The sequence below is a fragment of the Lepisosteus platostomus genome, chromosome 21 (genome assembly GCF_059453375.1).
Source record: "Lepisosteus platostomus isolate fLepPlt1 chromosome 21, fLepPlt1.hap1, whole genome shotgun sequence".
Classification (NCBI taxonomy): Eukaryota; Metazoa; Chordata; class Actinopteri; order Semionotiformes; family Lepisosteidae; genus Lepisosteus; species Lepisosteus platostomus.
Genome location: NC_142631.1, coordinates 18056424 through 18084276, shown reverse-complemented (window position 1 = coordinate 18084276; position 27853 = coordinate 18056424). Strand labels below are relative to the sequence as shown.

General features: G+C 40.4%; 1 protein-coding gene and 1 long non-coding RNA gene across 2 annotated transcripts; one reads left to right on the top strand and one right to left on the bottom strand.

Annotated features, from left to right (window-relative positions):
• The first annotated feature begins 1274 nt into the window (after positions 1–1274).
• aif1l (allograft inflammatory factor 1 like) lies at positions 1275–19461 on the top strand. The gene is made up of 6 exons (XM_088614706.1): positions 1275–1481; positions 1659–1720; positions 7588–7654; positions 11271–11312; positions 11819–11981; positions 17068–19461. The coding sequence occupies exons 1-6, from the start codon at positions 1457–1459 to the stop codon at positions 17153–17155; spliced, it is 447 nt and encodes a 148-aa protein (XP_088470832.1). The 5' UTR covers positions 1275–1456; the 3' UTR covers positions 17156–19461.
• Positions 11476–27126, bottom strand: LOC148644169 (uncharacterized). The gene is made up of 2 exons (XR_015928804.1): positions 27010–27126; positions 11476–12321 (listed from the first exon to the last, which is right to left on the bottom strand). It is a non-coding gene; the product is annotated as an uncharacterized LOC148644169 (long non-coding RNA).
• Between the last annotated feature and the right edge of the window lie 727 nt (positions 27127–27853).

Sequence of the window (27853 nt, the reverse complement as noted above, 5' to 3'; positions counted from 1 at the left end):
TTCCATGCAGCTAGTGTTATGGCCATAAAGTCTTGAACTTGAACTGTTCTCAGCAGACATTTTGTTCCATTCTCCAGGCTGCCCATAGGTTTATCCTGGGCTACAGGGCTCAGGCGCAGAGAAGAGCACATGCATGAGACTTGTTTTGTTAAAGAAGCGGTGCTTTAAAGCATGCTTTTTTCTTTATCTGTGTATTCTGCCTCCATGCTTTAAGGCTGAATTTCCTTTCATGAGAAGGATTTTCCTCAAATCAGTCAGCAAGGTCAGTGAAAAATGTTTTTCTTCCAACCTTCAGCCAGCAGAGGGAGCAAATTCCTCAAAAACAGTTTTGCCTTTCATGCTCTAAAAGCTGGGTGGCACAGTGGTGCAGTGGTGAGCACTGTTTTGCTGGGGTCCTGGGCTCAGTTCTGGGCCTGGGGTGCTGTCTGCATGGCTGGCATGTGGTAGGTGTGTGTGTGTTTGTATGCTCTGTGATGGACTGGCCCTGGTGTGAGTGTGAGTGTGTGTGTGTGCGTGTGTGTGTCATTGTGTGCCCTGTGATGGACTGGCCCCGATGTGAGTGTGTGTGTGTGTGTGTGTGTGTGTGTCAGTGGCCCTATGAAGGACTCCCTGCCAGCCTGAACTGGATGAAGTGATTACAAAAGTTTACAGATTTTCTGTTGGATGTTTTGCAAATACAGTTTTACATTTACAAACACACAGTGATACATTTATTGTGCACAATAATAAAACAAAACACCCTTGCTCCAGACCCAATGTACTTAATACACAGATCTACAAATAATAATAATAATTGCTTACACTTACATAGGGCTTTTCTGGACACTCCACTCAAAGCGCTTTACAGGTAATGGGGATCCCCTCCACCACCACCAGTGTGCAGCCCCACCTGGTCCCGAAATATATCAGTTATAACTCTTCCTACCTTCTTTGTATATGTTTTTTTTTAAACTAAATACTATGCATCGTTTTTAAATTAAACATGTTATCATTAACATCAAGAACCGATTTACAAATGTTGAAAGTCTGACTTCAGGACTGCAAATTTTCACAACTTCAAAAATTATAAAAAAAAAATTCTTATATATGGTTAAGGGTATTTAATATGAGCAACTGTATTTCAGATCACATCAACGGAGCCGCTAACGCCAGATCTGTTTTTTTCTCCAGGAACATATTTAAATTGCACTGCTGACAGTGTATCCTTACAATGCCACTGAACAGCGGTGTGAGCGGCTCTTCTGTTGATGTAGTGCCAGTGGGGGCCGGTTGGGGCTCTCAAGTGCTGGTCATCTCTTCTAACACGGAGCAGTATCAGCCGCTGGGAGTGCGGGCACAAGCCTCACTCTCCCAGTGCGCCTCAGAGAGTCCAGCGGCCAGAAAGGCGCGCAGATCGGGCTTTGCACGTTTGCATTTTGCGAGGTTTTTATTTTTGTTAACAAAAAGCAACCGGAAGATGCCTTCAGATCAGAACTTGCAAGGTAGAAATTGATAACTATATCAGCACTTTTAAAGCGAGAGACGGTACCTCTTTACTGCCCCCGAGTTCGCTTGGGACGTTGGGCAATGTGATTGCTTGAGCACTGTTGATCAGATTCAAACTGGCTCGGAGTCTGTTGGCGGTTTAATAATAATGTTTGCTTTTTTAAAATTTGCAGGAGGAAAAGCATTTGGATTATTAAAAGCCCAACAAAGGGAAAGGCTGGAACAAATTAACAAGGTACAATACGCTTTTCATTTTTTAAAATCCTTTTCTGCCTCTACTTGTACTGTACAACAACATTGCGTGCAACTTCAGATTATCCAGAGGGCTAATTAAATCGTTTAGCCAATCAATTTAACGTCCGAATTCCCCGGTTCATGTATTACAAGTACGTTTTTCTTCCTTAAATGTTAAAAGAAAACATTTAGCTATCCATAAAGTCGAGACGTACAGTACTTGTATCAGAATATTTGTGATGAAGGATGTGTTCATCCTAATGAGCTGTTTAATTCCTGAATTGTAACGTTAATAATGTTATATTCATTCTGTTAGAGTATTGCTGGAATCAGAATTAAGTAATATTGTGTATATTGTTTCCACACTGCTATACTTGTGCAGCTGAATTTCAAAACAAAGCTAAATGCGATTCCACTTACTCTCAAAAGTACATACAGTAGTACTTGTGTAGTGCTGTTGTGTGAATGCAGTGTGCAGATTTCTCAACAGGTTCAAGTGACACTGGTATTTTGCCTTTGCTCTTGCGCTGTTGGTGGCGACAGCTCATTAATTCATAATCATTTTTGGACAATATATACCTGTACCTTTAACCTGTCAACAGTTTTGCTTTGCTTTGTCCCAAAACAAAAGCTGTGCTGTAATAATCGAACCAGAAGTAATACTTCATAAAAGTATAAATTTCTGCTAAGAAAATGGCAGAAGAGCTACATCTTGACTTAAAATACCTACACTGTAGCCTGTTCTGCAAAATCCTTGTCTTTTGAGGCATTGAATTACTTTTTCCTATTTAGAAAAACCTCAGAGATCTGGCAACCCTGCCAGTGTGCTGAGGGATACACAACAGGTGCTCTGAAAGAGTCTGTTCTTTTCAGCTGCACTGGAGCGCCTTGTTCTGGCTGTGACAGTGCTGCTCCTTCTGCTGTGTTTTAAAGTTGTTGTTTTTTTTAGCTGTAGTATGGTATTGGAATTACAGTTGGCTCCAAACCTACTGTATGTACTTGTTATAATGTTACCAAAAGCTGGTTTTACCAAAACAAAGCAAGTGAACATTCAGTATTTCTTGGGTGAATGAATTAAAGCACAGGAAGTTGTAAGATACCAGTATTGGGTGAAAGCGAAATACGATTGGCCGATTACTTACATATTTATCTAAATACTGTACATTATGTTTTCTTTCATTCAGTAGATATGATTAAAATAAGTCCTTCAAATGTAAACCTGTAATATTGTGTAGTTAAGTATTAGTTTTACAAAGGCTCTATAAACTCAAGTTTATAGAAGCATCTTCATGGGGAAAGTCTGAAAACTATCTGAAAATCTAAAATAAAATATTACCAACATCAATATTTCTAATAACATAAATAAAACAATCAATAAGACATTCCAGATTTGACTGTATTGTCAATCATCCAGAAGTTAAAGGCTAATGGGATAGGTGCTACCCAACCAGAAAGAGAACATTTATTTAAATGTAGTCAGAGAAGTGGTTTGACAATTAATTCTCAACCAAGGACAACAATTGAGAACCTTCAGAAAACACTGGCATCTTCAGTTCACAATATATACAAAGCTACTGTACCATTTGAGGCTAAACTCATGAATCTGGTGTCTGCAGCAAAGTTTCATAGCAATATTGGAAGAACAGACATGAATTAGCAAAGTCACAGATACATGTCTCAAGTCAGATGAAACCTCATGACATGGCTGGATGAAACACAAACAAACAAAGAATTTCTGGGCAGTCTCTCCAGGAGTATGATTAGCACATCTAGATGATGCTGAGGTGTAAAAACAATGTCATCCCTTCTGTGAAGAATGGAAGTAGGTCTGATTTAGAGCTGTTGTGCAGCTACTGATCCTAGTGCCCTTGCTAGAATTCAAAGGTGGATGGACTCCAAATTATATCCGAATATTTTATCCAAAAACCTCTTTCCTCTGCTAAGAAGATCAACCTTGGTAGCAAATAGGAATTCCAGCAGGCTAATGACCCAAAACCCAGCTCTGAATGTTTTGCCAAATGGTTAAAGGAGCCTAACTTCAACGTTCTTGATTGGCTATCTCCATGTCCCAGACAGAGGAATGAACTGAATGAAGCAGTTCCCAAGTGCAAACAGCATAATCCAGAGGAGCTGGAGAGGTTCGGTGTGGACAAAACATCAGAAATGTCTGAGATCTGCCTGAAACTAATAAAAAGCTACAGGAATCCACAACAGAGTAGTTGCTGGGTTGTGATTCATTTTGAATGTAACATATTTGGAGAAATATGCACTTTGGTCATTTCTGTTTTTGTGATACCCAATACCGTTCCTACAATATTTCAAGTCTTCAGCTTATTTATTCAACTAATGCTCAATGTAAACTTGCATGTTTTTTTCTTGTGAAACCAACTGTAACGAACAGTTCTTTCCGGACCCTATGCGGACGACACAGTCCGACGAAGTGGGGGAACACTGGGGAAACGTCATGCAGGAAAACGGGGCTGAAGACAGGGGGGCATGTCCAAGGTGCGCTGGTGCACGGGGGAGGTGTGGCCGAGGCGAACAATCCAAGAGTAATCCTTAGGGAAAATCCAAAAACACACGAGAAAGTCCAAAACCAGGAGATCCATCAGAACAAGAATTAAAAACCACGAAGACCGGGTCGGAACCGGCGGACAGGGACAAGGAACAAGGGTTAAAACCTTAACGGGACCAGGCACTTCCTGGTCCCGGACTCGCACGATATGGAAATCAGATGCAGAGCCCGGAAGAGCGTCAGCGCCTGGCTTTTAAGGTGGGCAGGGAATGGGAAACAGGTGCAGAGAATGAAGTCTTTAGTGAAAGGGCTGGAGCACCCTTAAGGAGGGGGGACTATAGTCGTGACACCAACTTTCATTAACATGAGAGCTATGAATACTTTGAGGACCAGCTAAGAAGGAAGGAGAAAACCACCATTTGTAACATTTGTAACTTGTAGCATAATGAGGGGTTTGTAAGACAGCATGAGAGCAGTTAGCCTCACTGGCCCTTGGATCCATGGTGCTGTTGCTGTAACCAGCCTGCTCAGTACAAGAGGAAGTGTAGGTTCAGCTGCCACTGCCTGGGGAGCATGACTGCACACACTGAAGTCAGAACGATTGCTGAAAGGAATCGGGCCCTTTGTGGAGCTCCTGGTGCTCTCAGAGGGCAGGTAGTGGTCTACCCCCTGAATCGTGTGCTAACATGAAACAGGGAATATTGGGGTACACTGGGAACATTAGAGAACGTTTGGGAGCGCTGGGAAATTTGGGGGACTATGGGAAACATTAGGGTACACTGAGAACTTTAGGGAACGTACCGTAAAGTGTAAGTGCAGGCATGAAATCCTTTCTTCAGAAAAGCACACTAAACACCCTTTTATAGGGGATAATTTATTTTCTTCCACTTTATATAAGATACCTTCCTGGTATTATTTTACTTTTGGTTTAACTAAAATATCTGCATAATGTTTTTACATTTTTGCTTTACTTTCCTTTTATTCTTCACAGGCATAGAAATTAAAATCTTGTGTCATGCTGGTACTGAAAGCCAAAGGCAGTTTATATAATCTAAATTTTGCCACAGGGGTTGTTTTGATTGCTAGTCCTTGAGGCCATATTGGATTGAAGCTCTGATGCAGATCCAGGTCCAAACAGCAGAGGAAGGTTAGTTTAAGGTCACAAAGGGTACAGTGGTGCCTGCCTCTCTCCTGGCACACTGCGCCATGTGCTCCAGTGATTATTGAGTCATCTAGTGCTGGGTCTGGCCACACTGAACTCCTTGGTCTGAGCAAACAGAAACACACTTTTGAGCTTCTGATTGCTGTAATGTAAGATTGTTGTTAATTTGAAGCCAGTGACAAAGGGGCTGTTGTCACAGCAGGAGAAGACACAGGCAGTTTTATTCTCATTGTTCAGTTTCACACATTTTCTGGACCTCCTTCTTTGTGTCTGTGGTTGCTTTTAATAAAGATTATTTCCCCTTTCAAAGTAGGATTTTTCAATCCTTATCCAGCTTTTCCCTGTTCACTTTGTGCAATTGTCAATCTTAAGATCTAGGGAGCATTTTTTATATTTATTTTAATAAACAGTTAAGAACAGGAATAGAACAATAAGCAAGACATTTTCATGATTGCTAGAAATAAAAAAAAACATCACTTCTAAAGTCCCCAGCTATGATCCTCAAATTATAACATGGCATCTTTAGACACATATTCAGTTGTTTAGGTCATGACAGAACGAATCTAACACTTTTTTTATTTAAGCTGGCTAATTAACAAAAAGAAATGCTGCTGGATTGTGTCTGTCCCAGAACAGCGCTGAGGGCCTTTGACTTACTATACTGGACAGTTTAGCAACAGAGACCAAGAATGCAGCACCTGTCCAATGGTTTAAAGAAAGTCCAACTGCACTCAACGTGCACAAACCCATTTTTGTGGTATATATTAAAATAGTCCTTAAATAAATAGTCATTATGGCTTTGAGTTCTTACTTCCATGGTTTTATTCCTAATTTAGTTGCCTTCCAAAGGCCAATAACACTTTGTATCAGTGTTAGACTTTTGAACTTGGTCTTGCTTCTTTCTTACTGAAATGATTTCTGTCATTATCACAGTCCTCCAGTGTTCATTGTTTCGTGCTGGCCAGACTCATTGTGCTGCTGTTTTGAGAAACAGTCAAAGAGGAATTTCCTTGTTCAGCACATTCCTGACAGAACCTTTTCATACCCCCTCCACCTCTTGTGTGCAGAGCCACACATACCTGGTGTTTAGTTAACTTTCTATTTCTCTCACTTGTCGAAAACATTGCAGTAAACACTCTGACACCGAATATCCATTCGAACATGGGCAAATATTCCCTGTATGTGGTTTTAGTTTTGAATGATATGTACCTGTACATGGCTGAGAGGTCACATACACAAAACAGAAAAGGGGGAATAAGAAGATAAACAACAAGAGCGTAAATCAACATGATACACCCTGACCTTCAGTCTCACTCCCGGTCTGATCTGTAGGCAGCGGTGTGTTAAAACTGAAGCCAGTGTGTAAAAGATTAAGTAGGAATGAAGTGAGGCTGAAGTGTCAGACAGGTCTGGAAACACAAGCCTGACGTCTAAACTGAACTGGGCCATGGTGGCTTGTGTTCTGCAGGCACGTTAACCAGTACACTGGGCAGAGAACCTCCATCTCAGGCGTTTCCTTTCATCTCTCTTGCTGCTAATGGTGTTTTTCTCTTCTGTCTGATAACCCAGTAAAAATAGGTCAAGATGTGGTATTTAGTTACAGAGAGTCCAGAGAACCATGGGGGGGCAGAGAGCTCGGTTAATGGCCCAAGGCTTTTGATGGCTACATTTGCATGTCTGTAATCAGAGCACAGAGCCCAGGATAGAGAGGATGTAATGCAGTTCTCTTGAAAAAGAGATCTTTTTTTAAAATACCTGATAAAAGCTCTCTCTTTTCATAGAATTAAACCAGAGTGGCTATAGCAGGAAAAATCTAAAACACGTACATTCCCAGCCTTATTTTACAGTAAGCCTGTAACAATATGTTGTTGAATTAATATATTATAAAGATTGCAGCAGCCTTGTGATGTGGATGTGTATTTGCATCTGCACTAGAAAAATAAAGATGAATAAGGACAAGCCTGGTGGTTGCTACTCTCAGTATGTGCTTGTCAGCTTACATGTTAAAACACTTTATTAGATACTGGTTGATAAAATATTTATTTCCAACAGATGGTGATGGTGTAATATAGCTCCTCCTCAGCTTGATCGGAAGCTCTTTCATAGATGTTGATCCGTAAATTGCCTCCAGGGGTGTTACAGATTAAAGGCAAAGGGGAGAATGTTTTAATGTTTGCATTTCTTTTTTTAGGAGTTCCTGGAAGATCAGAAGTACAGAGATGAGGAGGACCTGGAAGAGAAGCTAGACTCCTTTAAAAGTAAATCTTCTGATGAGTACCTTCCTTGAAACTACAGCACTTCACTGTGGTCACTTACCGTATCATTGTGCCACTCGGTGCCTTAGCACTAGCTGAGTTTCTATGACACTTTGAAAGTATTATAAACTCTACAGGGCACAAATGGCATTTTTTTCAACTTTATAATTTCTGTATTATAGAAATGGAAAATATGAATAAGCAATTGGGTAGCTTAGAATGAATGAAAATGCTAACACTTCATAGTGAATCACAGCATCAGCTTCCCAAAACAAACGTTATCCTGTATTAGTGGCTCTAATGCCTCTGTGAGCTTTCACGGGCCCAGGCAGTTCTCAGGCTCTGTGCACAAGTACAGGCCTTCAGGACTACTAGCAGAAAGCTGAGGAAAAAGGGAGTCAAAGACAGAGACTGTGCCCAAGAGGAGCCCCCAATGCCCCTAAAATGTGTGGCAAGAAACGGGGCTTGTTTGAGGCTCAGGCACATAGGGAGGAGTCCAGTTTTTGTGCATCCAAATGCTGTGTGCTGTTAAAACCTGCCGGAAACGCACAAAAGAGTGGGGAGATGTTGAAAGGGGGTTCCGTGAGACCCCAGTCTCTTGTTGAAGACTGGCTTTCTTTAGCACTGGCTGCGGTGGGCGGGAGCCGTTTGTGCAAATGAGAAGCGAGGGCCCAGGAACAAACCCCTCCTTGTGGCTGGACTGCAGGAATTCTGAGGCCACCTCTCACGCCAGGCCCATTGCCCAGAGCTCACGAACAATATTAGCATTGTCCTGTTTTCAGTAGGTGACACGGTTTTTGTTCCATGAAACTGCATTGGAGGCACTAAACAGGCTTCGTATTGTGAAATCTTTTTAATGGGTTAATCCACATGCACCTTAACTGTCAAAGAGAGAACTAAAATGGAATTTCCTTGGAGGTGGACAATTATTTACTGATTTATTTATGTATATTTTTTAAAACTAGTTTAAAATTATTCCTGATGGCTTATTAGGATATGATTTTCTAAAATTAAAAATTAGTTATCCTGCCAAGCAAGGATTTAATAGTTTAAATTAAAGTCAAAAAGTGTAAATTAATTTAGGCTTAAGAGAAGTAAAGGAGAAAAGATTTTCTATACTTATATTTGACCAAATCCAAAGCTGGATACATTTACTTAAATCACATTTTACACATAAGTTAATCTTTACAAACACTGGAAAGTTTTCTTGCACACCGAAGACAAGCCATTGGAAAAAAAAGCAAGAATTTAAAAAAAGAAGACTTCGTTTGAATTACATTTAAAACACTAGTGTTGCTCTGTAATTGACCTTTTTTTCAAAGAACCAGAGTTGATCTTTAAATCTTCGCCCCAAAAATCAGCAGACTGGAACAGTGTCTGGTTGCCAGCTCAGGATTAAGTTTGTTTTAACCAGAAAATAAAAATGCACGCTTTCCCAGCTCAGGCACATTGTGATGTGTTGGTACTGTATGTGTTGTTGAAAACTGACTGCTTCACTAAATAACTGATTGGAACGCTGTAGCTCAGTTAGCTGCATTAACTGCTGAGAGTTCCTGACCTCTGCAGGAGATGTACTCATTGTAAGAACTTGGCAAAGGCAGAAATCTGGCCTGTGTGAGGAACTTGCAGACAGGGAAGTACTTCAGAGTGGAGTAAGAAGTGAAATTGGTCCGTGTCCTGTTATTTAGTACATTATGTGAGGAGTACATCTCTTGTAGCGCTGCTGTCCGTGTTGTTTCAGATCTCTCAAACCCTTCAGTGCTGGGCCCGCTCTCAGAGCTCACCCCTCCACCTGTCAGGACCACCTGTCTGAATAGGAGACAGCTGCCCACTACACAGCTGTCACATGGAGGAGGGGCTCAGCTCTCAGTTTAACTGAACACTGGCTTCTTGTGACATTGCTGTTGGCTTCTGTGAGTCTGCAGCTCCCTCGAGGCAGAGTCTTGTCCACAGCCCCTTGTGAAGTTCACTTGCTTGGACGCACTGAACTGCCTGGATGCTTGGTGCCAATTAGTGCCACCACATGTGCCTCACATACAAGGCAGCGATGAGTAAAGAGCTTCTCTCAGCTGCACTGGCTGTTCTAGTCAAGACAGCCAGAATGGCTGCTGCTGCTAGCAAGGCAGACAGAGGCGAAGCAAGAGTTAAGGCCCACGTGCACAGTTGCTGAAGGGCATCGGAAAAGGTTTTTCTGTGACCTACAGTAAGCCTTAGCTGGACTGGATGGTCTTTAACGGGTAATGTGCACATTTCCAGATCTTCCCTTCAGCCCGGCCATCTGTGTTTTTCACTGTTTTTTTAAGATGACAATAACAAAGTGCCACTGAGTATTTTCTCGTGAGAAGTATTGTTTGAATGTTCTTGGCCTTGACGTGAGCTCAGATGCAGTGCTCTGCCGTGATTTGTGCCTGCGATGTTTTTAAAAGCTGTCTGTTTGCTCTCCAGCTGCTGACAGTCCCTGGCTGGGGAGTGTTTTTTACAACTGCAACTGCCTGGTCAGGACGTGAACCCGAGGAAATCAATCCCAGGCTCATCTCGCTTTGCTTTGTCAAATAATTTGGTTTTCCCTGATTTATTATTAGACCTGAGATGGGAAAGCTTTGCAATTTCAGGCAATTTGATTCTTATTTAGATCTAAAAAGAGAAACATCAGTTTGGTTGTGAAAGGGAGTGTTACAGGGATGTTAGGATCATAGGTTTTGCAAATCAGTTCAACTTTTTTTAATGACATTGTGGATGTCTCTGATCATTCTGCCTTAATATCTCCAACATTTGAGCAAAGATTTAAACAACTGAAGCAACGTAGTAGGTTAGATCTATTTGAAAAGTGGGACCTGTATTCTGGGGCAGGCTTCTGTTTGTGTCAGAGCTTCTCTTTAATGTGTGATCCAATCAATGTCAACTTCTAAAGGCATCCTTTCCCTGCAGAGGACTGAAGAGTTACTCTTGGCAATTTCCTTTCATGTCATTCAGCAGCTCCAGTGACCCGAAGAAACGTCTTTTCCAGCTTTCCAGCACCAAGTTTAAATTAATCATGCTTAAGCCCCCATAGACCACATCAGTTTCTACATGTTCTGGTCTGTAGAACAGCAGAGAGCTAATACATTTCAGGTGTCATATAGAATCACAGTATCATAAGTATCATAAGTATTCTGTTACAGCCAAATTAACTGTAATTATTTACATAGTAATTAATCATAATTATTAGCACAGAGTTTGTTAAATTATTGTAGATAACCAGGTATCTCATTTACCACTGGCTAAAACAAATGCCCCATACATCTTTGCTTCATGAAAAGTGTCGGTAATGTCTGTAACTATACATGTACTTGAGAGAATTAGCTGTATGCACTGAGACTCAGTTTATTATTTGGGTGGGGTATCAGATCAGCCTTAAATACTTTGGCTTCAAGAGTGTTGTGTACTTTTTTCCATCTTAATAACCATTAACAATCAGATCTCTTCTTTCCTTTCCAGTATAGTTATCTTCATCACAAACTCTATTAACAATCATGCTTTTGTACTGTTTAGTGGTTTCATCCCATGTATGAACTTTCAGTTTTAGGAGATTCATTTATTATCTCTGACCATTTTCTTTGGCATTTTTATCTGTTTTTAGATAAGTATGCAGAGTTTGACCTGAATGATCAAGGAGAGATTGGTAAGTGTGTGACCTTACAGCACATTTAGGTTTTCAATTTATCAAGAATAAAATGTATCACCTCCGGGAACATCCTGATACTAAAGGTGTCAGAGTAGCACTTCTTATTAGAACAGTCACAGTAGCGTTTTGTTCTACACCTGTCACATTGCCTGGTTGCCTGTTCATCTTCTAAATTAAAATGTTTAATATTCCTTTCTCAAAACAAAAAAAAAGTCCCCGTCCCCGTCCCCCCCAAAATAGTAAAACATTGTGTGAGATGTTTTTACCTTTCTAGTTAAGAATAACATTTTAAGAACATTAGAACAATTTTAGACAACAGATACTGCAAGTAAAATGTTTTTTTCTTTGATTTGGAAACGCTGTGTCTCATTCGATTTAAAGTTTGGCTCCCGTCCTTTGTATAGTGACAGGATGTCACATGGTTAGGATCCCTCCTTCACTGTCATGAGGTTAGAGGCAGCAGGTGTGAGTGGCTGATTGCGAGGACTCTGTGCTCCCTCCAGACATGATGGGCTTGAAGAGGATGATGGAGAAACTGGGGGTGCCCAAGACTCACCTGGAGATGAAGAAGATGATCTCGGAGGTGACGGGAGGGTGCAGCGAAACCATCTCGTACAGGGACTTCGTCAAGATGATGCTGGGGAAGAGATCTGCTGTCTTAAAACTGTGAGTGGTGGGGACTCTAGGGGCCACATCTGGGGGCTAGTTTCCAGCCAAAAGCTGCCCTTGAACACGCGTCTGTTTCTTGGTTGATCTGTTGCAAAATCAGCATGTTACTGTCCCTCGGTGGGCTTCTTGGGCGGGTGGGCTTGTGCAGTGGAAGGAAGGCAGAGTCCAGCGCCGTGGGCCTCCTCCTCAGATCCCCGAGCGGAGTGCGGAAACTCCCCGCCGTGCGTCTCCTCCGGTCAGGCCGTCGGGGTAGTTCGTCGGGATGGGTTCTCCAACATGCCGTTGTGTTAGGCGCTTTAATCACAAAAGGGCGTCATGCCAGCAGGCCATCCATAACCTGCAATGGAGAACAACAATCTGGATGTGCTTGGAACTTGTAAACAGAGTAAATATTTATTTGCTTAGTGCACACCCTAAGACAAAAAAAAGTATTTTGAAAAGTTGGCAGTATTTATGTTTTAGTCGAAACCCTGAGCTTTTGTGACCCTGAACCAGACAAAGTTCCCTTAATCCAAACGTGCTAATTGTTTCATGAAGTGAACTTTTCCTTTCCACTTCTTTCCTCCCTCACGTGCTTCTGTCAGCCCCGGGAGTCACTTGACCCGCAAACATGGTTCATTGAAATTGGCCTGTGGGTACAGTTCTTGAGCTTAGAACAGTGTGTTCAGATCAAATGTTTTGCCATTCCATTTTTTATTACACAGTAATCTGCTTTATCTTACAAGACAGTATACAGTATACAGTAGCTTGCTGGTATGTTTCAATTATGCTGTTTAGTTGCCTGACTTACTCTTTATACTTAATTTTTTTATATATATAGTTTATTATTCACTTTTATGTCTGCATTTTGTAAAATCATCCTACTTCTTTTGTCACTTGATTACATGTTTCCCTGCATTCACAGGCAATAACAGTGAAATGCTCCTTCTTCCATTTAGATAAGAGACAACAGAATTTTACTTCCTGCTCATTCTCATTCAGTCTTTGAATGATATCACATTCGTCACCCTTGTAGCAGCCTCCTGGCTCGTCTGACTCATGGAAGCTGAATCAACACATCTGTACAGTATAAGATTTCCACTAGTGTGTGACGAGAGGCTAAGGTGTCAGTCCCCAGAAAATTAAATCACCTTTTGCAATTCCTTCGTAATGAAAAGAGGTGGTTTTTACTTCATCGTAGACTTAACTTGCACATCGAGAGACTGTCATTCAGCAAGGGGTAATTTCACTGACTGCACCTCTCCGGTTGTTGCCCAATACAGCACTGCAAAAGCCTTCCCCTTCCACGGTATCACATGGACAGATATGTAGGACAAACATTGTAGCATGTATAGGATCACACTGTGTGATATCTGAGTGATTTTAATTTGCATTTAGCTACCCAAGGGTATGTGGCATTTACGCCACTTAAGCCACCTGTGCAGGTTGTGTGTGGTGCATGCTTCATAATCCTCCTGTGCATCTATAAAAAGCCCCCAAAGCATGATTGCTTTAGCCCTGCAGCAATGCATCTTTAAGATAAGCTTTTGCAGAGAATCTCTGGTCACCTCTGTCATAGTGTCCCGAAATACCTTTCACCACTGAACCCCACAATAATACCAAACACTTTTGTATTTTGTTTACATATTTCTTTAGTTAAGGTGTCTCTAATTGCTCTAATTGGTTAAAAATGATAATGCTACTAGTTGATGGGCTGCAAACAAACCTAACAAAATTCACATTCTTTCCTGATGATGTGTGTATCTCTCCAGCATCATTCAATTTCAGCAGCATATACCCATTCCTTGCCTGTCTCAAGAAAAAAAACTTTTTTTCTTTCCTGATCCTGAATGTCGGCACATGTTTTGGTTCCCAAACTGTGGGTCCTGTGGGTCCCACGGGAATGCTGTGTTAGTGTCACTGTTAGGCCAAAGTAAGACTAACGTATCCTCAGAGCTTGTCCCTCTCTCCTGAAAAGATTCAAGATCAAAAAGGCTGTTTACTTGCAGACAGACTTATCTGAGCTCACACTGCATGGTTTTCCAGCACCACTCCTCCAGTGCGAGGAGTCGCTATCGAACCCTCACTTCAGGAGTTTTCAAAATACAGGCTTTTTGTGCAGAATTGACATGATCAGAATGCTGAGGCTGTTTTTTTTTTCCTGTTGAATCCTTGCTTTATTGTAGCTGCATCACGTAAGACGTCTTTGGCTATTCCAAAAGCGTAGCTACAGAAAGGAGTACAGCCACTCTTAAGTGATTCTTTAGAGTTGTGAGCGATTTTTTCTGGTTCATTTTTCCCCACTTAAGCTTACTGGGAACAAACATGATTTTGGCAACTGACCAAGTTGGCAATGGAAATCAACAGCACAAGGCCGAGCTTACAAATCTGCGATCAGGTTTAATTGAGTTTGCAGAGAAATTACAGAATATAACACATATTTGTCCAAGACAATCCTGACATGCTGTATGTAGTCCTGGCCTCTATACTAGGCTATGCTGGTAGCCATGCCTGGAGTCAGAGGGTTTTATAAATCCTTTATTATAAAACATATATTGGTCTTGAAATGACTATTTAAAGGTAGAAGAATAATGAGGATTTTGATAAAAATAGAAATTAAAGCAGCTACATTACGTTTATTGATGGAATTCTCATATATAGATAATAGAAAACCAAGACATTTTTTGATTTTCAACATAATATTGCTTGCTTATTCTTTTGTGTGTTTTTTAGAGAACATGTTAAAAGCTCCAGATTTGTATTTCTGGACAGGCAAGGATAGTGTTTCAACATAGTGGTGGGCATGATCTGGTTATGACCATAAGATCAGTGTTGTTTTTCCTGAAGCAGAACTACTGTACAAACTGCTTTGAAGAACTGGTGCACTCAGCCGTATTTCGTGCTGTGTGTTTTAACAAATCCTATTTTTTGTGGTGCCTGTTCTCGGAGTGTGTCAGATAGAAGAGCTTTATTTTCTTTTCCTTTTTGAGCAGCAGTCCTTCAGGCGTGTTGCACCCTGTAGGCCTCCAGGGCGCTGCTCTGAAGCGCTGGCTGGTACAGGCCGGTGTGAGGAGCAGGCCGAAGGAGAAAGCTATCTCCTGAATTACAGAGCTTCCACCACAGCTAATCTCGGATTTCTTCCAGAAATCCTGAAACAGTGAATGGGCATTAAAAATCTATAGATCAGTCAGGGACCCTGCTTGGGACTGATGAGCCCGTGAACCATTGTGCAGGCCACTCGACATACAGTAAACAGAAAGGGAATAGATCAAATGAAAGGAAGCATGGACTGAAGAGTGAGCCAGAGCAGTTTGCATGTAATGGATTTACACATCGAGCTCCAGCAGCAAGGGAGTAGAATAGCTGCACAACCATTTATCTTTAGGGATAAGGGGCTCTTAAGAGCTTATCGAAGCTTTGCAAGAGGTTAACCAAAAAAGGAAAGTAAAGAAGCTCACTCGAATAGAACTGTCAGCCCCTGTGGTTTGTCACCCAGCGATCAATGATGACAGGATCTGGGGTAAAAATACTTTATGGGGGGGAATGATACCCTAATGAACCGGGCAGGAGCTCTCAGCAACCTGGGGCTTTGGGTAATGTAGGTTAATGTTTGAGAGTGAAAATCGTAATCTGGAATCTTGTGCTTGTGCTTCGCTTTTTGCACTGTGGCTTTTGTTGCAGTGTGGGGGAAAATCATAAAAGGCTCAGCACAGAGTCATCAAGAAGTAAAGACTAGTTTTAACCTGTGAGTGTCAATCTTGCTTGCACTGCAAGAGCTTCACCTCTGTCAGCAGCCTGAATACATCAGTAGGTTTGTGTTTATGTAATTGTGTAATGATGCCTTACTGTCATTGTCTGGGATGTCGCCCAGTCAGACAGGAGATACTGTCTTAGGGACTGCTGGTGTACTGAACATGGCTGACTGACTCCAGGATGCTGTATTTATACTGTAGGTTGACCTTGCATACTTAGTTGCTTTTTTGCACATTATTTGTAGGCAATGATACTTTTTATGCCATCTGCCCATCCAACTCGTGTGTTTTGAACCCAAGAATGTTTCAGTATAACAATTTACTCCAATGCTACCTTTTAAAGAAATTCTTTCTGTCTTCGGCTCTGTACATTTCTCCTATCTAAAGTGTCACATAAAGGCTAAAGAGATGTTAAAAGGGCATTCTGGTCTCTCAACGAATAGAGGCAGTCGCTCTGAGTGCAAGCGGAGCTCAGATGCCTATTCAGCACCACTCGGTTGGGATCAGTTGGCCAGATCTCACTCTGCTTTCAACCAATAGCAGTTTCTAGGACTTGCAGGCTTTGTAGTGACATCGTTGAAAGCTGTGCCACTCCTCCAAGTGGAAGTATATTTCCTGTCGAGCACTGTGGAGCTTGCAGCATGTAAAATGGAAAAATGACTCTGCAGATGACTCTCCAAACAGCACGTCTCATTCTCTCATGTGCAGGTATGGCGTGTTCAAGCTGGAGAGCTGAGCCTTAAACAGCTAGCACCTCCGAATTGTGCGGTGGATATTTAATGAAAATGAATTGAGTCTTGGGGTGGAACAGTGCTTAGCATTACTGCCTTGCAGCGCTGGGGTCCTGGGTTCAGTTCCAGACTTCGCTGTGCTATCTGGATGGAGCTTGTTGGTTTGTTCTGCCTGTGTTTGGGTGGGTGTCCTCTGGGTGCTCCAGTTTCCTCCCACAATCAAAGACATGCTGCTGGGTTAAATGGCTTCTGGGAAAACTGGCCATGGTGTGTGTGCATGACTGTGTCTGTATGTGCCCTGTGATGGACTGGCGTCCCGTCCAGGGTGTACCCCGAATCGCACCCCTTTCTACTCGGGACAGACTCTGGATCCCCTGCGACCCTGAACTGGAAGAAGAGGTTAGACAATGGATGGAAGCAAACATTCTACATCCAATAAAAAAATGAAATCCATTCTTGCAGAATCTGCCCTGAGGTTTTTGTTTTCAGATATACTGTATTCAAGAGCATCGTGAAATAGCAGCCCCTTCTGCACAGATCGCGACCCGGGAAGACATGATTGCAGGGACCGCTGAAGTGCACGCCTCATTGTTTTCCTCTCCCGTCCCCCTTGTGTTGCAGAGTGATGATATTTGAAGACAAGGCAAACGGATCAATCTTGAAGCCCAGCGGCCCCCCGCCCAAGAGAGACATCGCCAGCCTCCCGTAGACATGAGGAGCAGCCCAGGAGGCAGGGGCAGCCTGTGGACACACACTTGTCCCATCCTGTGTCTTTGTATCGGTGTGTGAATAGAGCCTTATTGTGAGTCGGGATTCTACTGATGAAGGAGACTCCTTGTAGGCAAGGAACTTGTCTTAGTTTTAAGGAGTCAGCAGAGTACAAAATAAAAACGTAGCTGTGAAGAAACAATGAAAAAATAGTTTTTTTATAATAAGAACAAATGTATATATTTATATTAAGGATAATAAAATATTTTTAATTACAGTACTCCAGACACCTTACACCCCTGTGAACTGAGTTTTGTGCTTTTTATTGAAGTGAATAAAGGCTGTTTTAGGAAAGAAACCAGAAGTAGCAACTATCTTTTAGATCAGTTCCACATAGTGTAGCTATTCAGAGGGAATAGAGCAGTAAATAGTAGCAGTGAGTAGCCAAGGCCTAAATAATATCTAGATATGTAATTTGTAACACCTAGTAAATGGCTCCTGTAATTATACTAGTTTCTGCACTACTTTCAGCGATGTGTTATGAAATATGAAATTTACCAGTGCTGTGTCTTACATTCCATATGTGGAATTCATAACTCTATAGTTCCTTGGACTCCCATTGCATGAATGGAAGAAGGTTAGAGCCCTCTGATTGTATTCCGCCTGGATGAGTCGGGCTAATTAAGGCATGGCGATTATGCTCAGCTTTCTGTAATGAGGTATGATGTTTGTCACTTTGCAACAAAAAAGAAAAAGAAGACCTTTTCTTCTGTGTCACACAGTAAAGTTAAGATGGCAATTAAAATGCTGCACGACTGCAATACAATAAAAAAGCACTGTAGTGCTTCATTAAATGTGGAAACCTTTGACTTTCCGCTGTAAACTTAAGGGCACAGTGTGCTTCATGGGCATGTGGAGCATTTTTTAAAACCAGCTTGCTTTATGTAATGTGCTAAACTTCCTTTTTTGTGTAAGAAGTCTTGATTCCAAAAGCAAACCCTTCCTTGACCTCATAAATTGGACATGAGTAGTTGTCTTCATTCCTTGCTTCCTCACAGTGCTTGCTTATTCCTTTTTAAACTGAAGCAATGGACTAAACTAAAAAGAAAAAGTCTCAGAAAAAGTGGACATCTATTAAATAAATGTTTTACTATGATATATTTCTAGAACGAAATTGTGAGTACTCATTTCTGTACTGTATCTTACTCTCACTGTTAGTCCTGCATTTTCCAGACTCTTAATCCATAGCTTGTCAAAAGCTTCTGTTCCTGACTTTAAGTGAGGAAGTAATTTATGATTATGAGAAAGCATTTTCACTTTGTCAGTATTCAAGTTAGGAATTGGAATTAAAAAGATTATTTGATATAATTACAAGTTGTTTTGTACATTACAATAGCCAGACTGCCCATAGTAAATTCCTTTTTGTAGTACAGTTTTTCACTGAACTCATGAGAAATATACTGAAGTAAATGCTGTTCACTACACATTTTTTTTCTTGAAGAACAGAGGTACCCTCATATGTAGGGTCATCAACTTTCAGCATTTATTCCTGTCTTGAAATCCGCTGGCCTTGAAATGTCTCGTGTGCAAAGAAAAAAAAATCGGGTAACAGTGAAATTGTCTTCTGTGAACGCTTAACTTTGTTCAGAATAAAGACACTGATACAGTGCTGGCTGATTCAGAGCTATAACTGGTTTGTTGCTGTATAAGATCCAAAACTGAATCCTCCCACTGTTTTTATACTTTGTGTTGAACAAATTGCTGCACACCCACAGTCTTAATGAAAAAGCAGGATTGTGTATGGGCTACATCCCTTGACAGTGAGAGTGTTCAGAGATCAGCTATGGATAACCAGATGTTTCGGGATCTTTTTGGACAGGCTTTGCTTTGCTTTCTTTAGGGCAAACAGGAATGACTGAAAAGGAGCACATGGCTGAAATACAGTAGCTGTAAATCGTACGTAAATCCTACATCACTTAAAACTTCTACTATTAAAGTATATAATAATATATGATCTATATATTATTATATAATGCATGTCGCTTGATGTCCCATTATTTGTTTAAGGTGTCATAACTAGTTAATTGGTTTATTTTTAAATATATTTTTCTGTTTTGTTCTACAGTATCTGTGCCTCTTTTCTTATATTAAAAATACATAACATCAACTCTTAAAAGTTTGTAATGTGTTAGTATTACATGTCTTATACTTGTTTTCTCTGAAGCAATTTAAATCTCATGTTCAGTAGCAATTTTAAACACTGTAAAATGCAGATACACCAAAGGAATAAAGCTCAAACTAAAAATGTGTTTTGTTTTGGTGTCTTTTGGTGTGGATGATATCAGTAGGTGATGTATTCAGTGTGTACAGTGTGTTATGACAGTGTGTTATGAGTCATACTTGTTGGGATGAGTCTTATTTTCAGTAGTCACAAGAACATATCACCTAGAACTTTACATATGACAAATTGTTGTATTTTTAAACTGGGCTTGATAAATATACTCATTAATTTAAAGCACAGACCTCAGATCTGCAGAATTTGTACTTAAATAGTCAATACTTCTTCAAAATGATTGATCTTAATGATTCAGATACCAAATCAATGAAACCATATACATAATGGAGATAACAACTGGATAACCTGTAATATACTGTATAAGAGGCCATGTAGAATCATGTTTGTATTCAGTCTCCTCCCGTGTCGGGTCTGAGTTTAGCACTGCAGTCAAATCCCAACAGGTATTTGGGGATCCGTTCATGAGCTACTGTATGAAGTTTATTGCCATGCTTCCTTTTAGACAAGGCTGATATGAATTAATATTTTATGATGAACACTCAGATTAAAAAGTACACCATGGGCATGCCACAGCAGATGTTTATAAGTGTTTTAGGGCAGAATATTGACAGAACTGCATTCCATTCAAATTATTCTCATGATGCGATGAGAATCACAGACTGTGCTCAGACACTCGGACAAACATCCCGGGAAGCTTGCAGATTCCAATCAATGGAATCTGGGAATCACAATGCTGGGATTCTCTCAATATGTGGACGGGTCAAACCAGAAAAGACAGTATTCCGGATAAAAACTAGGTTAATTTTGCTGGGGCGTATGGATCCAAGATCAGACCACTAATTTCTAAATCCAATAATGTAGCGCGTTTGAATTCCCAGCAGTAAACCGGAAGAGAAGACTGTCAGGGTGTGGCCACAGGAAGGTAAGAAGAACCTGAAGCGTGTTTTAGAAGAGACAGATCGGGACATGTTTTACCAAGGCACCTCAGATGACATGACAACAGTGACTACAGAGTACAAAATAAAGGAAATAAAGGTGTATCCCAATAATAATATATACAGTATACATAAGGCACATTAAACACCCCGAATTTGAGGAAGCTCGCTTTTAAGAATAAGGCCTTTGATGAAATGAATGTTTTTTACTAGGTGTGACAAAGCAGACGCCTCTGATGAGTGTTTTAACGTTCTAAAGTCAGTTTCACTCAACAGTCCAGACTGGGTTATCACTGTGGGGAAGTAAGCTTTCAGGTTCTGGTCATTTATGTGGATTCCTATAGGAGTAGTGCAAAATGACAAAGTATAGGTTGATGTCTGTTATGCAATGTTATATTTATTTTTAATAAATGTGTTTATTTGTACTGTTTGTATGTTTTTTATAAGTCTCTCTGTGTGTAAACCACAGCTATTTGGAAGCAAAACAAATTTCCAAGAATTCAGACAATAAAGTATTATCATATCAGGTCAATGAATCAGTCTATGGTATGGCTGTTATTATTTTTGTATGCTGTGAGTTACACTGTCCAATTATGTAAATATTGCACAGGCAAAAAAACGTTTCCCAGCCTACACAGCTCTGTGTTTCAGGCACTGTTTGTTAGGTAGGCTTCACAATGGAAGGGGCTGTTGGGGGCTATTCAGAAAAGAGCCTAATATTTTAATTAGGAGTAGAGGCAGAGAGCTAAGCTCAGCCAGTAGGGGATCAATGGGAAGAAATTAGATGCACACAACATGCTAATGACAGGGGCTGATGGGGGGCAAACAATTGCTGTAATTAAGACACACATCAGGCTGCCTAATACAGACGTCTCTCATTCCCAGAAATGCAACACAAAAGCTACTCCAAACGTGTTCTTATGGGTTGGTGGACAAAACTGAATATTTTCTGTGCATTGAAAGAGAGAATGAAATCACTTCATTTTTGTCTTTTATAGTCTGTTTGGAATGCTCGTGATTTTAAAAGTATAGTATTTTGAAATCAGTATAGAACTACAGGTTTTTAAGGACTTTATACATTTGTAGGACCTATTAAACCCACACAATTGTTTTGTTCCCCATGTTTTTTTGTTGTTCCTTCTGCATACGTTTGTTTCCACTTGTTTTTTTCTTTCATTGTCAAGATGATCAATTCCAATTACAGATGCACAGACTGATTTCAGTTCTGTTTTTAAAGTGTCATTTCTGTTGCACAGGGATCTGATTTGTATGTGTCCCTCTGACACAATGCTAGCTGCGATTCAATTCAGATTAAAGGCATTTCCTGAAATATCTCAAAGTTAAAAATGAGCTAAAAATACTTTCTGGTATTATGACAGTGGATCCTTTAATGTAATGAAACATGCTTCTGTGAAGGAGTAGAACTGCAGCATGGGTTAACCTAAAAATTGCAACCTCAAGACATATTCTTATGCTTTTCTTGTTTAAGATATTTTAATTTTATACTTTAGGACTTTGCTAACACAAACTTAAAATTAAATGCCACTGGGTCCAAATATACATGTAAAGGCTAATTAATGTTCAGTTTCTTTTAAATGTTGGTACCTCGAGGCTGTTTTTTCCTTTGTATATCTTCTTTAAGTAAACAAACTTAGTTGTTTTACTTTATTGGCCATGAACTGCTTCTGGGAATACTCACAATGTTTTCAACTGAGTGTTAAAAAATGTGTCCTCAAAAAGTCTTTTTTTTTTTAGAAGCCGCCTGCACCAGGCATAGTTTTCCATTTAGGGAAACCAATTGCTAAATCAAAACCAGTTTCTCGGCTATTTTTAACAGCTGCTTTGGGATGTAAAAAAAGTAGACATATCCTTGCATAAACTTTATTATATTCACAAGTTCATGTCAAAAACAGCTATTTCTCTGGAGCGTTTTGTAAGCCCAGAGTTGGAAGGAGAATACATTTCTGCCTCACAGAAATATCACTATATTTAAATTTCTATTCTGTTTATTTGCAAACGTAAGTGGGGCACCTTCAACTCATTTTAATCCTATTAGACATGAAACTAGTTTTAGAAAACAAAACTACTGATCTCCTGTTCACACTATTTCTAAGACACGATATCATACTTTGTGGACTGCAGAGAAGTTAGACCACTGTTGAATAATCTCAGTCTTCTAGGGCTGGCATCCTGAGGTGTTTACAGGCATGTTTCAATTACCTACTCATTAAGACCTAAAAAACTTCAGTTCTGATCAAAATAACCAATTTAATTAAATAATTAAGATGAATGAAAATCAGACACTCTGGCTCTCCAAGACTGAGTCTCTGAATCCAGCAACTGGCTTTTTAGATAAAGACATGCTCCTGATACAGCCTCACCTTGCTTTAGTATAAAAGCAAATGAAATGAGATATATAAATAGGTTATTCTAACTTAAACAGCAGACTAATGAGCAGACTGTTGAATGGACCCGGGGAAGATTGAGATGGCTATCTATTGCTCCCGGTTATCTGCCTCGCATAGCAGTGCTGTTGCAAACATGGGTTTCAAAAAGCCAGGCTGTTCATCACGCTCCTGATTAGGCAGCGCAGTTTGGCCTGCAGGGCTCGCATGTCATGTGCAAGGTTCTGGCAGCTCTTATGAAAGAGACTTTAAAACCTTCCTGGTTGAGGTGTAGCTAACAATAAACCACAATGTGCCCATAAAGCCCAGAACACTGTAGCGAACCTGAGTGGTGAAAGGACATTGCAGCTGACTGCAGTGGGTTTATTGTGCGGGCAGCACAGGTCCTTGACCACAGAGTGCAATGGAAGCAGACATTTTCTTAACCTTTTATGCTGGTTTTAGATTATGGCTCTCTGCAGTGTACTACGGCCTTTTGTCCAAGGGTTGCTCTTCAACTAAGGATTTTCTGTTGGGGAATTGTGAGCAGCACTCCATGAACACAATCTAAACTCTTACATGTCTGCATCTTCCCCGTAGGGTCCTTTCCATTACCGCTTGCCATTATTCCAGCAATCTCCCACCTAGTGTGTAGAATACAAAGCCTACGTGTTAGTCTCTTTTCTTCTAGACTAGGGTTTTCTTGACCACGAATGCTTTTGACTGACAAGAGCTATTAGGAAGGGAAGAAGGAATGTACTTGTGCACTCTGGGCTCCACATGTGACTTCTGGAGCCTGGCGTTCACAGCTCTGTGACACTGTAATCCCCTGCTCTATTTTAATTAGCTCTGTGCCACAACGCCGATTAAATGAAAAGAAGAAATTAGATTAGATAGTTTTATATTCAACAGATTGACTAAGGAGATTATTTTCATTATTTAATTTTAGTACAGTCTGCTTGTTTATAACATGATATAATAAGTTAGTTATTTAACCGATGCTTTATTCCCAAAGCGCCTTACATGTGTACCCATTTACTTACATGTCTGGGCATTTTGGTGGAGCAGTCTGAGTGCAGTATCTTTCTGAGAGGTGTAACAGGAGTTCCCCACCCAGGAATTAAACCCAAGCCTCCCAATTATGAGTCTAGACACCTAACTGCCATTTCACACTGCTACCAATACTATAATATAAGCTGAATCCTTGTTAACACTAGAAATAAACTAGAAAGAACTACTATATTATACACAAATAACCCTTTTTACCATACATTATGTAAATGAGGCTCACTGGAAGGAGACTTTACAGTATACAGTATGTGTGCCATATTTTAATACCTATTTACACTGCCTGCACCTTGTAATGTTCTAAACACTAGTCACTAGTTAGAACACTTTGGCTAGTTAAAATACTAGTTTGCAGTAAACTGACAGATCAGAGAATTATTGTTATATTTTACTTCAGTAAAACATTCTGAATACCATATAAAAATAAATAAGGCAGTTACAGGCAAAATTCAAGTACCGAAAACCTTCAAAGGATATTGCTTTTCAACTCAAGGGAATCATACTGTACAATCAAGATCTGTGAATAATGGAAATTAAAAGCGGGAGGTTTAGGACTGGAAACAGGAGGCATTTTTTTTACCAAAATAGTGGTGGGTGTCTGTAACAAGAAAGACAGGAAAATGGGAACTGATCATGTCCCTTTCCTCCTTGGTGAAACTTTCCAAAATAATCAGACCAGGCTAAAGTTGTCTTTAGTTGATGACAGAGTATTAAAAGTCATAATTCAGGAATTGTGTTGCCCACTTGTCTAACTATTCCTTGTTACATATGGACAATATTTTCATCCATTAGGTTGATTTTATATTATAATCAGCAGTTAAAGGCTTTGCAAGAAGGTTCTCTGGAATAAATTATCTACAAGCAGTCAAATGTGCAAGGTGGACTGAACAGCCTTCTCACCTTTGTTAACTTTCTCATGGATTTATACTGTCAAGATATTGACCGTTTTTGTGTTGTACTTTTCAATATTCTGTAGAACATGTACTCAGACACATCAGAGAGCCACAATATTAATACTTCAAAAGTAAGGTTAACAGATAACCAAACAGTAAAAGGAACATTTGGATCTAACTTTAAGTCTAAGTAAGATATTTTAAGTTAACAACAGAACAACAGTCAGAATAATTATCAGCAGGGCTCCAAATGCACATAAGGAAAGCTGTTAAAAAGTTAGGAATATTCAATGCATTACAGCTCCTTAACCTTGTTTCAGAGTAACAGACTTTCTGATTGGCTTTCTGTTGTTTATGGATTGAGTTTTTTTTCTGTTACCAAACTGCATAAACATGATGTCTAATAAATGAAATGGCATTTTAAAAAATGAATCAGAATTTAATTAGACATTTTCGAAGGTTTTTGCAATTAAAATAAGAAGGCTACAGTAGGCTTCTCACTGCAAAACCTGTTGAGTCTGTCCAACCCAGAGTTTTGGAAATGAAACCAACTGTAAAACAATTGCTACAAGCTTATCAGCGGGACTGACCTTTCCAAGTACAAATACTGTTTGTTTTCTTTTATTGTCAGTTAATCAGAAAGCAGTTTGCAGTATTGTTGTTTTGTTATGTTTTTGGTTAAAAAACAATAGTGCTAAAACCTACACATTCAATCTGAATTATTATTAAGATGCCATACAGGAATAAATGTGGATCTATTTTGATCCTTTTTTAACTATATCAGATTTAAATACAGGGATATGAATGTTTTAATAAACAATATCCTGTTTCATATCCAGATAAGCATTCCTCTGACAGGACGTAGTGAAGAATGTAGCCAAGGTTCTTGTTGTAATAACTCCTCCTAAATTACTGAAGAAACAAAACTGCTGAGGTCTAGAGACTTTAGACACATCGACTGAATGAAAATCCTGTAACATTGTTATTACTGTATATGACACACTCAGTAACATGTTTGAATTGATATACACTTATTTGACAAATCACACCAATACTCAATTTATTAAAAACATTACACAAATAGTGTTAGAAAAATGATATTTCCATTTTAAAGCAGAATTTTTTTCTATTCATTTTTATAATGTCCGTTTCTCATTGCGAAGACTGAAGTCGAGATTTTTATTTTTTGGTGTTTCTGTTTCTTTGCTGCATCACAAACCTCATACAGTAGCTAGATCATGTCAGATTTCAGAAAGAGAGACAAATTACTATCGCCTGTTGTTTTGGTGGACTTGTAGGTGGTGGGATTCCCCCTGGACCACAATTTTCACAAACCCTGGTCTAGTCACCAGCGATACTCTGAAAGAACGGCCTTTCTACAGTGATGTTAATCTGAGGTTCTCATTGCTTGGTTTCCAAAGACCAAAGACCCATTGCCCTATTTGTAAGAGAAATGTTGTTAAACCCTCAAAATCTCACCCACCAAGTTAAGTTCCCTCTTAATTTTATTGCAGTTATAGCAATTTTGCACTTCTTTACCTGATCTGCAGTGTAGTGGGGCTCCTAGGGGGGTGAATACAGTGGGCATTTTTATTTTATGTATTAATGTACAGTAATATATACATAATAATAATATATATTACAGTCCATACAGTCTCTCAAGTAATTTCAAATTCTTTGGGTGGAAAAGTGTTGTACAAAAATAATTCTGTACATTGTATTTATTCTGTTTCTTACCTCAATGGGTGATGATTCAAACCAAGTTTCAATACATCACTCTTCTCATTGCACAGTAACTTTGTTACGGTCACTTGTGAAATTTTGTCCCATGAATATCTATCACCATAGATAAAGGCATTACAAATCTAATTATCTAAACAAGTCTAATTATCGGGAGAATTTCTAAGAATATATTGCAGCGCTCTCGGGTTCACGGGGGTATGTGCCCACCTCAGGTCGGCCCCCCACCGCTAGGGACTCGAACCCGGGCCTCCGGCGTCACTCAACAGGGACCCCGCCCGTTGAGCTAAAGGGAAATCTCCCTGAGCCGCCCTCCCTATTCACAGGGAAGGGCGGTGACGTCACCGCGCCGGTAAGCCGGCCCGCACAACCTGCAGTGGCGGCCGTCTGCGGAAAACAACAACAGCATGTTGTTTTCCGTAGCAGTAATGGATCATAATCACATTTATGAGTAACCGTCGCGTACTTCCCAACAGCCTGTAATGAAAAGCTCCGTGAAGTTGCTCCCGCCTACACACAGCACAAACGACGAAACCCACCTCAATCGTTAGTGCAGCGTTTGTGCCGGTTTGTGCCGTTGAAAGTAACTTCCCAGCTGCTTTCGTTCCTTAGATACGTCTTCTTTTTCAGGGGTGACCTTGCCCAGAACCCCTACAACGTCGTAGGGAAACCGGACCGGTCTCAGGCGTTTGTGCCGGTTTCGTTCCCCAGATATAGCGCCTTGTCTTTCCGGTGATCACACGACCTTGACCTCCAGTGACCCCGAGTTCAAGCGTCTGTGAGGGGTGCGAGAGGAACGGCTCTGCAGGTGTGTTCCTCTGTTTGCCCGGGTGGGGGGCGGCGGTGGATTTTGCATTAAATATCAGTGTCCTCTGTGCGTCGGAGTGATTTGTCACGAATATCGCACACCCTAATCAGAAGAGTTGCGGGTGTAGTCTCAAAGAGAAAACACTAGCAAACAATTGCATGTTCTTACCAAGAGGCTTTAACGAGCACGTCTTAATACTTCGTAGCAGTGTGTGCTTTTAAAAAAACCCTGAAATGATCAGTTTCTCACCGTCTCCTTCTTCAATAAACACGCACCAAGGGACGTGTAAAGGCGGGGTCACTGGAGGTCAAGGTCGCCGTGCATGGTTACATGATCAGCGGAAAGACAAGGTGCTATGTCTGGGAACGAAAGCGGCACAAACTTGCACAAACGAATGAAGTGGGTTTGATCGTTTGTGCTCTGTAGGGGGGCCAACTTCACGGAGCTCTGTAAGGAAACTATTAGAAAAACAGCGCCACATTGTGGACTATTTTAGTATTGTGAGTTTTCCAAGTGGTGTTTTATTTTTAACCATTTAGTTTTGTATTACTTTAATTTATGTCATATATTAGCAC